Source organism: Orycteropus afer, unplaced genomic scaffold (genome assembly GCF_000298275.1).
Source record: "Orycteropus afer afer isolate SDZICR_OR568_19922 unplaced genomic scaffold, OryAfe1.0 scaffold00264, whole genome shotgun sequence".
NCBI classification, from domain to species: domain Eukaryota; kingdom Metazoa; phylum Chordata; class Mammalia; order Tubulidentata; family Orycteropodidae; genus Orycteropus; species Orycteropus afer.
In genome coordinates, this window is record NW_006921851.1 from 2729274 (window position 1) to 2741615 (window position 12342).

Below are 12342 nucleotides of genomic sequence, written 5' to 3' on the forward strand. Positions count from 1 at the left end.
CGACCCCTCCTTGGGTTTCCGAGGCAGTATCACTACGGAAGTAGGATTGCCCAACCTTCGTTCCGAGGAGTGGCTGGTGGGTTTGAACCGCCAGCCTTCTGGTTAGCAGGCAAGTGTCTTAGCCACTAATTAATTAAAAAAAAAAAAAAAGATGTTGGCCAAATACATAAAAGGAGGGAGAGTGAGACAAAAAACAGGCTGCAGTAAACAGCCATATATGACAGAGTGAAATCAGAAAACACTCAGGGATTCTAATAAGTATTTCAGTATTCCTTGGACATAGGATGGAATGGAGAAAGCAGCAAGCGATTGAGCTGGACACTTAAGCATATTTACTGGTGACAAACACAACTGAAAAAGCAAACCCACTAAAATTTTACAAAAATCACATAAATTTATCTTGTCAAACACTCATTCTCTGTAGTGAATATGGTCAAACATACAACAAGAGAAAACAAAGAGGAACAAATCTTATTTGGACAACCAAGTACCACATCACCACTATTCAATTAAAAAATGAAAATGTTAAAATCTAACTTAAGAAGCACTGTAGCTTTTGAAAGATAAGGAGGCAATATACCGTAAGAGCTAACTGGTGTACCAATCCCTATTACCTAGTAACCCCAGTTTAGGAACTATCTCAAGGGAATTAATTGAAATGGGAGGCGGGGAGGGAAGAGGGAATCTTGTGAAAGTATATTTATAATTAAGATCTCCATACAAAGGAAAATAAAAGCAAACCTTGTGCTTAATAAAAGATTAAGCAAACTATGGTATATTATGATGACATTCTATCACTATAAAAATTATATAGGTAGAACATTGATACATGAGAAACTACAAAGACAAAATAATATTCATATATAAGATTATATTCATACATAATATTATATATAAGATTATATCTGTATAACATTTAGAAAAATACATTATAATACAATAGGTTCTCAATAGGGGTTATCTCTGAGAGTCCCCAATGATATTAAACAGGGATGCATGAGCTGTTTTCTCTGTTTCAAAGAGCTTACTGAAAATTACTCTTATGTATAATAAAGATGCATAGACTAATCTTTCACCTTCTTTGTTTTGGTTAGATTAACTCAGGGGGAGTAATAAGCAGTTGAGAGGCACATGTTACATGTCAAATGCGTTACATGTCTTTAATTAAAAAAATATGTAATAAACAATGTATTACTTAATATAGTTTATGATTGTAATTCAAAATATGAGCCCATGAAGGCAGAAACAACAACATAAAAAATGGTCTTTTAGAGTAAAAAGGTCACAAAATAATATTAAAATATAGTTGTAACCATGATTTAAAACAAAACAAGAAGAAAAAGTAAGTTGTCATTTTCACGATTCACACTTACCAATCCTTCAGCTGGATTCTGGTTCTCAACTAATTTGTTATCCTTTGTACAGTCATCTTCTGAACAAAAACTGCTTTCTGGTTTTTGATTTATAAGGGAAGATGACTTTTTATTTTTCAACAAGTGTTTCAGAAGTTCGTTCCCTGCATCTCCTTTGGTAGCAGGGCCTCCAACCAGATGAGGAGGGCTCTGTGCTGAGGAGATAGGATGGGGTACAGCTTTTTCTTCTACCTTATTACTGGTTTGTTCTTCCAATTTAGGCTTGTCTTGGCCAGGGCATTCCTCTGTTTCAGTCTGTTCTAGTTTTACCTCTTCAATTTCAGCAGGGGTTTCCATGGAGAATTTATCCATGTCTGGATTTGCGTGAGTCTGTTGATTTGGAGTCCCTTGTGAACAATCACTACTGAGCAGTTTGCTTTCTGATTCTGCATACAACTGGCCAGCTACTGCATTAGGGGTTGGTGGGCCTACTGGTTCCACAGACTCTTGTTCTACTTGCTGAGGAAGCTCATTGGGTGTGTTCACTATAGGAGTAGAGGTAGTTTCTGAGATACTTGGAGTTGGGGGAGCAGTTACATCTGAATGGGGAGTTGATGGTGCCTTGGTGGATTCTGTATCATCATCTTTTTTCTTTTTTCTTGTTCTTTTCTTTTTCCCTTTCTCTTCTGGAATTATGTCAGAATACAATTGAATGAGAGACTGGTTTGATCCTGGGTAATTTTGTCCATGGGTTACAGCAGGGTCTTGGCCACATGGAAGACCACTATTAGCTACTGAAGATGCTTCTGTCAATGTAGGTGTAAAAGGAGGCCTCACTTGGGACTGCTGGAAGCTGGTTCCGGAAAGACTTCCATGAATCTGCTTAACAGAATGGAAATTTGGGCTTCCACCAGGAATTGATGGTGTATCAGGAATAAATGAGGGAGGTCCTACCTGTCTTCGCTCATTGGTTTGCATGAAAGTATGGGTAGTGGGAGAATTCACAGATCCTTGTTGTATATTTTGCTGCTGTAAAACCTGTCCCATTTGCTGTTGGTGTTGTGGAGACTGCTGAAGGGATCTTGAAGGTTGCATATAATCACAAGATAAATCAGAACTATAGAATGGAATCTGGGACACAGATGTCCTACTACTGAGCTCTGAGCCCATCATGCCATGTTGCTCCATTTCCATCCTTTGCTGCAAAGCTCTTTGTATGTCTACTTCTTGCATGAGTTGGATTCGTTGTCTTTCCTGTTGTTCTCGTAAACGTTCCTTACGTTCCCTTTCTTGAAAACTTTCACTGAAGGGGTTATTGTCATCAAATTCTACTCGTGGTGGTGGTCCACTCTGTGGATTTGTGTTTGATACTGTCCCTGGGGCTGGTGTGCAAGTTTTTATCGGTAACTGGGCAATTGGGGGTGGAATCCTAGGAGGATTGAGGGGCAGGTGAGCAGAAGCATTGGTAGGCTGCCAGCCAGGTAAATTGGGCATTCTAGCAGGGCTGGTATGGCCAGGAATGACTGTTGTGTGTTGCTGGTGCTGTAGCTGCTGTGGCACCATAGGGAAGTTGGGTTGGCTCATGGAGGGTGGAGTGGCTCCTGGAACAAGAGGTGGCTGGGGCTGGACACCAGGCATTATGGGAGGTGGGGCCATTGCACACTGCTGCTGCTGCTGTTTGATGCGATAATCTTCAATCAGTTCTGCATGCTCTTTCTGTTGTTTACGAATCTGGAATAATAAAATTAATCATTACTTATTTACATATAATATAGATATCCAACTAAAATACCGGTTGATGATAATGGAGGGGGTCATATAGAAAGCAATTAAACTCTAGAAGCAAAAATACTTTGTTTACGCAATGATGAAAATCACACACACACACACACAAAATGGAATGTTAAGTCTTAACCAAGTATTTCTCTCTAAATATTCTTTAAAAGGAGCTCTGGTCACGTAGTACCTAGGGCATATGACTGCCAACCAGAAGGTTGGCAGTTCAAACCCATCAGTTGCTCCGTAGAAGGAAGATGGGGCAATCTACTTCCATAAAGATTTACTGCCTTGCAAACCCAGTGGGTGTTGCTATGAGTTGAAATTGCCTCAATAGCAGTGAGCTTTTCTTTTTATCTATTACCAAAAAAAACAAACTCACTGGTGTCAAGTCGATTTGACTCATAGCAACCCCTCTTGGGCTTCTGAGGTGGTATCTCTACGGAAGTAATTGCCCAATCTTCCTTCCGAAGAGTGGCTGGTGGGCTTGAGCTGCCAGCCTTCTGGTTAGCAGTCAAATGGCATAGGCACTACAACACAGAGCTCCTTATATATTCTTTAATGATAGGATTTTTGTAAAGGCTTCTATAAAACTTCTTTATAAGTGAAACACCAAAAACAGAAATTCCAAAAATGTTTTTCTGGAGTAAAAACAATTAAGAACATCTTATGCTTGAAATTATAGACTATTTAAACTATACATCTCAGAGTAGGATAAAAGAATAAACAAAAGTTACAAAGTAAGCAATTAATTATGATGCCTTAGAAGTGATTAATATATAAGATTAGAATAAGTGAGATTTAACTCCCTTAAGCACTTAAACATGTTATTTCATTTTTAAAATGCAAAATCGTGTAATATTTTAAAATGAGGTGAATAAATAGCTACTTCATTAGCACATATATTATACTCCTCCCCTATGTTAAAAAGACTGTATTTGAAAAACTCTTTGAATTTACCAGACTCAAATTATAATTCCTGAAATCCATATAAGCTGCAAGTTACTATTTTCAATAGTTTCTAGATAGGATCCTAATAACGACTGGGTTGTGTAGGTTAATTCATTCATTTAAAAAAAAAACAAAAAACAAATAAAAAACTTCTAAGCTCCCAATATGTGCCAGCTACATAAAAATGCAATCCATATCCTTGAAGAACTCACTATCTCATTTAGGGAGATAGGGCATGAAGGGATACATTATGACATCTAGTCTTTCAAAGCCTTTCTTTTTTTTAAAAAAATAATTATTATACAATTATACTGAACCCAGTCATGCCAAAAGTTTTTCCAATTTATTTTCTTTGGTTTTCCAGACAGATTAGCAATATTATCTGTAAATAACGGTGTCTGGACTCCTCTCCAGAGTTACATAACTCTGATTTCCTTGTCTTTCCTGACAAGCCTGCTGGCCAGAACTGAGGAATTAACACTTTGATTGGTAGAGCAAGTACATGGTAAAAATATTTTTAAAAGAATATTTAGCTGTGATAATTATGGACCCAGAGAGTGAATTTAAAAAGAAACCTCTCATTCTGGTTTTAACAGTTGTTGTTGTTGTTATTTGCTGTCGAGTCGCCCCCGACTCATAGCGACCCCTCCTTGGGTTTCCGAGGCAGTATCACTACAGAAGTAGGATTGCCCAACCTTCCTTCCGAGGAGTGGCAGTAGGAATTACATAATAATCACCTTATTTGTTGATACATTGTTGAGTTAACTCCAGGACATCCGAATCCAATTACTAGCTATGAAAGAACATGTCACCCACCCTCTACAATGACTTATCAGTTTCATTTGTAAGATGGGGACGATACCAACTCCTTCAGAAGCTTGTAGAGAAGGTTAAATAAGACAATGTATTTGAAGGTGCTTGCACAGAAAGCACTCAAATTTTTATTGTGTCAATCAACTCTGAATCCCACCCTTTCTATTAACATTTTTTTTTAAAATTTAAAATTGAAATATAGCAAAATTGACTTTTTTTCATCAGTGCACAAATTCTATGAATTATATACATGTACATTTTTCTTTTTTTTAAATTGTGATTTGGGTGAAAGTTTACAAAGCAAACTCACTTTCCATACAGCAGCTCACATACACTTTGTCTCATGACACTGACTGCAATTTTCCACAATGCAACAGCTCCCCCCCCCACTTCTTCCCCATAGTTACCTCTTCCCTGTGTCCTTCTGTGTCATGCACTCCTGCTGCCTGAGCTGTCTCCCTGTGCACACATAGCCCATCTATTCTCTCATGACTGATCTCTCCAAGGAGTGTATCTACCTTAATACATGCCTGTCTTTTGTTTGGCTGGAAGCCATGGGAGGGGGTTCAATTCCAGACCTGAAGGGCAGCTAGGGACCATAGTATCAGTTGGTTTCATCAGGCACTATCAGATCAGCAAACCTGGTGCTCCCCTCACCCCCAATAATTTTGAGTTTTGTTCCATATTATTCTTCCACTCTGTCCAGGATTTCTTATATAGATCCCCCTCCAAGTGATTGACAGTAGTAGCCGGGCACCATCAAGTTCTTCTGGTCTCGCAGTTGTATACATGGTATAACAGTCATCTGGACTAATTGTTTCCATGTGTCTATGGTTTTCTTCATTATTCTTTGCTCTGGACGAGGAGAGACCCATCATTGCATCTAGATGGCTGCTTGCAAGCTTTTAAGATCCTAGTCGCTACTCATCAAAGTAGGATGTGGAACAATGCTTTTGAATTATACACATGTAGATTTTTTGAGTAGCTATCACCATTAACAGGATATAAAAGAGTCCCACCATTCCAGAAGACTCCCTCATGCTGCCTTTTTGTAGTCAAATCCTCCTACCCTCATCTCTAACCCCTGCTATTCTATTCTCCATCTCTAAAATTCTATAATTTCAAGAATGTTATATAAATGGTACCATACAGAATGTAACCTTTTGGGATTGGCTTCTTTCATTCATCATAATGCTCTTGAGATCCACTGAAGTTATTTCATGTATCAATAGTGTTCTGGTTACCTAGTGCCACTTTGACAGGAAACATACCACAAATGGGATGGCCTTAACAAACAGGAGTTTATTCTTACAATTTGGAGGCTTTAAGTCCAAGTTCAAAGTGCCAGGTTCTAGGGGCTGGGTGAAAGCCCCTCAACCTTGGGGTCCAGCTCTGCCTCCTGCTCCCGGCCCATGGGAGCTAAAGGCATTTCTTCACTCAGACAGCTGCTGGCTGCTGAGGCTGAGAAGCCCCAAAGTTGACAAGTAAAAAGGCACAGTCCCGATGTTACCAAACCACATGGCAGGCCATTAACTTAAGTCCATTGTAAGTCCCAAGGTTGGCAGAGCATAGCAGGTTGCTGAGCAATGACATGGCTACATGCAGGGTCCAAGTGTGCCACAGTCTAGAGACCATTCCCAAGGTTTCTCCTTATATACAGGAAGCAGACCACATCCCAAAGGCAGCTTATTCAGCTGCTTGTGGTAGGTCTCACCATGGAGCTGATTGCCAGTCTCATCATGGGGAATAACTACCACCAGCTGCCCAGCCACTCAACCAGGCCCAGCCAAGTTGACAAACAAACATAACCACCACACCCCTCAACCTTGGGCTTCAGCTCTGCCTCCTGCTCTCAGCCCACTGGAGCTAGAGGCTTTTTCACTCAGCTGCTGGCTGCTGAGGCTGACAAGCCCAACTGGTGAGTGGGTTGCCTTTAGCATTAATTGGCAGAAGCGGAGAGACTAAGGAAAGGGGAAGCAGAGCTGCCTTAGCCTCAAAGGGTAGGACCATGGCCTCTGGGGGTTGAACCACCATAGCCCCCTAGCCCAAGTAATAAGCCACAGTCCTGATATTACCAAACCACACAGCAGGGCGTTAATTCAAGTCCATTAAAAGGCCCAAGATTGGCAGAGCATGGCAGGCTGCTGAACAATGACTCAGCTACAGCCAGGGTTCAGGCATGACATAAGCTAGAGACCATACACAAAGCTGGTACTTATATACAGAAAATAGACCACATCCCTAAGGCAGCTACTCAGCTACTCACAGTACATTCCATCATGGAGTTACCAGTCTTGTCATGGGAAATACTTCAACCAGCTGCCCAGTCATTCAACCAGGCTCAGCCAAGTTGATACACCAACTTAACTACCACAATTCTACCCCTTGTCAACTTGGCACCTGTGCAGATCTTCATTGGGTGGCACTGTACAGATCTCTCTCACTGGGTGGCTCTAATGCCCTAGTTCCTGAGTGGGGACCTCACCCCTTTGGCCTGGTGGGCCCCGTTCCTCTACCTCTTGGGCATGGTTGCCCTGTCCCCTCTCTCTTGGGCATCAGTTATGGCTCCATCCTACTGGCCCACATGAAAGAGCAGCCCCACACTCCAGAACCAAGTTGGTGAAGGTCTGGCTCTTTGAAACCTAGGGGGATATGGTGGTTTCACCCCCAGAGGCCATGGTCATACCCTTTGAGTCTGAGGAAGCTCTGCTTCCCCTTTCCTTGGTCTCTCTGCTTCTGCCAATTAATGCTGAAGGCAACCCACTCACCAGAAATCTTCCTGCCCAAAAAGCACTCAGCTTTCTTGCTCTGTGGGCTGCCCAACCTGCTAGTCCATTTCATGCTGATCTCTTCCACCAGTTAATGCCCACAGGCAACCCACTCTGCTAGGAAGCTGCCTGAGCAATGGCATCCAGTTTTTTCCTCCATGGGCTGCTAAAAGGTGTCGCTGTCTCATGCCGATTCTCTTGGCTCCGCTCCTGCTGTCTCTCATGCCACATGCCAGCGTTTCTCTATTTCTCTGCTGGGGTCTTGGGTCGAGGATGCACTCCATTCCTGCTTCCACATTTTAGGTATCTGTCAGAGCAGCACCCCACTCTCTCGGTACCATAATCTGTTTTCGTTACCTAGTGCCGCCCTGAGAAGAATATACCACAAATGGGATAGCTTGAAGAAACAAGAGTTCATTCTCTTACAGTCTGGAGGCTTTAAGTCCAAGTTCAAAGTGCCAGGCTCTAGGGGTTGGGTGAAAGCCCCTTAACCTTGGGCTTCAGCTCTGCCTCCTGCTCCCGGTCCACTGGAGCTGGTGGCTTTTCTTCACTCAGCTGCTGGCTGCTGAGGCTGACAAGCCCAAGGTTGACAAGTAACAAGGCACAGTCCCAATAATACCAAATCACATGGCAGCCCATTAATTCAAGTCCATTAGAAGTCCCAAGACCAGCAGAGCATGGCAGGCTGCTGAACAACTCCTTGGCTACATGCTGGGTTCAAGTGTGGCATAAGCTAGAGACCACTCTCAAAGCTGTTTCTTATTGACAGGAAGCCGACCACATCCCTAAGGCAGCTACTCAGCTACTCACAGTAGATGCCACCATGGAGCTGACTGCCAATCTCATCATGGGGAATATTACATCCAGCTGCCCAGCCACTCAACCAGGCTTAGCCAAGTTGACACACAAACTTAACTACCAAAATATACCAACGTATTTTAAGATCAAAACATGGGAGGGGAGGGGAAAGAGGGGAGGAAACAATAGATATCAAACAAGTATTCCCTAAAAATTAACAACTATAACAGCTCAAACGCTATATATATCCTTAACTATAGCAGGGATGCTGAAGAGTATGAGAACCATTCTTTTAAATTAGAATTATGAGAGTTAATCTCTTCAATGGCATTTATTAAGTATGTGCTATGTGACTACTACTCTAGGGAAAAGACTGGGACTGTTACTCCTTTGGTTAATAACAGGTCTCAGACCTGTCCATTTTGGCCATGTATTTTGGTATGCCATTTGCTACTAATCATCAATGCTTACATTAATGAATAACACACAAAAAACATCCTATTCATTAATTATTGATGGTTTCTATTTTGCACACTTATTACCTGTTCCAACTGTTTCTGAACCATGCTTTGCTGCTCAGTAACATGCTTGAGTTGTTCTGCATCCTCTTCTGGAAACTCACGCCCAGCTTTCTTGGCAGTACGTTGCTTAGCTGAAAGGGCTTTCTTAGATTTTCTGTGTGCACCAATTTGTTCTTCAAGATATTTCTGCTGCATCTGAAGAAGCTGCTGGGTCTCCTGAAGCCATTCTTCATACTGTTTACGTTGTGAATCATCTGAAGAAAAAAAATTTACAATTCATCTGTGTTAATTTTCTAAAGAGTCTAACATTATAAAAGATACACAAATCCATTTTTTAAGGAAATGCAGTTGCACCATAACCTTTGAGTAGATAATTTTAAAACACTGTACTAAATATTAGGCTAATATGTAATTATGAAGTAGATTTTAGAAAAGCAATTTTCAAAGTCAAAGAACACATATCCTTAGGATACTTAATAAATACTATTAGTCCAACTTTAGAAAAGCAGAGGCTTTTATCTACTGACATGTTTTTATCTAATGAGCTATCAAACTCTCTAGCCCCAAATGCAAACTATTGAGTTATATTATTTTATTAATTCAGCTTAACAGATTTTGAAGAGATAATTTTCTCAATAAAATTAAGACATATCCTATAAAAGTCCAGAGCATGGATTAAGTAATCATTTCCCATGCTGTTTTTCCTTAGTTTGTAAGATTTCCCTATTTCTTTATATTAAAGGTCCTAAACAGAAAGGAGAGAACCCAAAATGTTTTAGAAAGGACTAATTCTGTGTTTTATTTAGAGCAAATTCTTAAGTTGATAACACTGGTAATTTTTATAATTTATAGTTCTATAAATAGGCAAAGGGGAAAATAATCAAGTAAAAATTTTTGCACTTTTATGATGGCCATTAATATCCCCACAGATAGTTATCTCTCTTTATCTTGTAACATATTCTCTCTTTATTCTGTAAGGGTACTTTATTGCATGGACACTAACTCTATTAAAAAAAAAAAGTTATCTTATGGTAGTGAAATTCTGAATGTAACTCGACTCACTACAAGACAGATAAATGAATACAATTCTAGGAAGGACATTAGCTGAAAAATAACATCAATGATAACAGAATATTGTCATACATTAAGAATCCAACCAAAGCCAATGGGCACAATAAAGCCAGAAAAAGCCAGTTGGTTACAGTATTTTCCTTGTTTTTAATGCAAATATATATTCAAATTATAATAATAATTAATGCAGGGGGGATTTCAAAAGGTCAGACTTTGGGTTTGTTCCTAAACCCAGAAGTTCCAGCATATGTATGAACTTGAAATCCTTGAAATCTAATCTACTAAATTTGAAGGGCATTTTTCAAGAACAGGCTTTTTCACAAGATTTCAGAAGTTCTGCTTCTGGTAGAATGAGACCTACCGCAAGGAAAGCCTTTCTGGTTTCTGGAACCAGGAGAGCAGAGGTGAGCAAAATGAAAAATAATGTGAAAAAAAAGTTAGCTAAACAGTCTGAAGATTTCAGAAAGGTTTAGTTTGGGGAGAACTTTAAATACTATCCTGAACCACCTTGGGACCCCTGAAGATAACTAGAAAGGATTCAACGACGCATTGCATACTTGACCTTCACACCATGCTGCTAAACCCAACTTATTTCTATTTCTAAGAATATTCCCTTTGCTCTTCCCATTTAGGGTCCTTGTCACTCTAGGATAGAAAGACAGCCTTGAGAACAAGAAATGGCCCAATTCTATAGACTGTAAAGAGCCCAATTTATATTTAAAAACAAAAGCAACCACAATATTGAAGAAAATTGGGAAGATAATTTTTCTATATTAAAATACTAATTTTAAACTATATCTCTTCATGCACAGCAAAAAATAAAAACAAAACAAAACAAAAAACACAATGAAAATACATGCCTTGAAGAAAAGACAGCCTAATAGGGCAGTGATGTGAGATAAAAATGAGGGCACGTAGGCCTAAAATAACACAGCTAAGCTAACTCCAAGTTTTCAGAATACAAATATAGTGCAAACAAGCAACCCCAAGAAAACATGTAACTTATTAGATTTATACTTACTGGCAAAGCCTGGACCAAAATTTGGAGGATTAGGCCTAGAAATCTGATGTGTTATACTGCCATCCTAAAATAAGTAAAATTTATAAATAGGTTTATTACACATTTCAGTTAAAAGGGAAAAATAATTTTAAAAATATGAAAAAAAAAGAGAAAGAAAAAAGAAATGGAAGAGGAAATAAACTAAACAAACTTTAATTTCCTAAAACTAATCTTTAAAGCTTGCGTTTTCATAAAAAAATAACGTGAATTTAGTGGTGAGAACTTAATTTCTGAAAATTTATAACTATACCTTAATGATTTTATTTTCTAGGTTTCAGCTGAATAACAATTATGTTTAAGATAAAGGATTATTCAATAAAAATATAATTTCAGGGCAAATTAGTTATTGCTAATATTAAGCTAGAGTTCCATCTACTTTTTGATGAAATTTGTCTGGTTTCTTCTGCATCTAGACTCATTTAAATGAAGTTTTAGATCTTACAAAATTCTATAGCACAAAATTATTTATTACTTATAACAAGAATTAATATCTCTAAAATGCACAAATAAAAAAATACAATTTTTAATATTTGAATTACAAATATTAATCTTATTTTCTAATTAAATGTCTTATTTATTCCAGGATAACTAAGTAAATAGTTATTAATCACACAATTCTTTGGCAACAGTCTGATAAGTTTACCCAGTTGTTATAAGTGCTGTTAGACATGAGCTGTATATAATCAATGGCTATAAATGAAAACAGCAGCCAAAATGCATTATGTGAAATCCTTATAACACTGCAAAGCGGAAGGTATACTATTTAACAGAGCAAAAAACAGAGGCTTATGAAGTTGGCCAATGTCACCCAGTAAATTCATAGTAGAATAAGGATTTTTTTTTTAACTCAGTTACAAAGTCTATGCTTTCCCCCGTGTTGTTATGTGCTGTCGAGTTGGACCTGACTCATAGCGACCCCTCCTTGGGTTTCTGAGGCAGTATCACTACGGAAGTAGATTGCCCCATCTTCCTTCCTAGGAGTGGCCAGTGGGGTTTGAACCGCCAGCCTTCTGGTTAGCAGTCAAGTGCCTTAGGCACTACGCTACCAGAGCTCCTTTTCCCCTTGTAGTAGATGGTATTTCTTATTTTAATAATGAAAAGAATGTAATTATCAGTATAGTGAATCTGAAGTATAACTGACAGGGTAAGAAGGGAAATTTCCCAGAGACATAGTGTAGGTAGCTTTCTCTTTTTTCCTAGACAGATACTTAAAAAAAAAAAAAAAAAAAAAA

The 12342-nt window shown here is 39.0% G+C and overlaps 1 protein-coding gene across 1 annotated transcript in view; it reads right to left on the reverse strand.

The window, feature by feature from the left end:
* Window positions 1-12342, reverse strand: part of KMT2C (lysine methyltransferase 2C) — a 470642-nt gene that overhangs the window by 47867 nt on the left and 410433 nt on the right. Inside the window, exons 41-43 of the mRNA XM_042782218.1 lie at window positions 11072-11135; window positions 9001-9233; window positions 1374-3083 (exon numbers count right to left, since the gene is read on the reverse strand). Coding sequence (XP_042638152.1) covers window positions 1374-3083; window positions 9001-9233; window positions 11072-11135 — 2007 coding nt within the window. The remainder of the gene's footprint in view (window positions 1-1373; window positions 3084-9000; window positions 9234-11071; window positions 11136-12342) is intronic.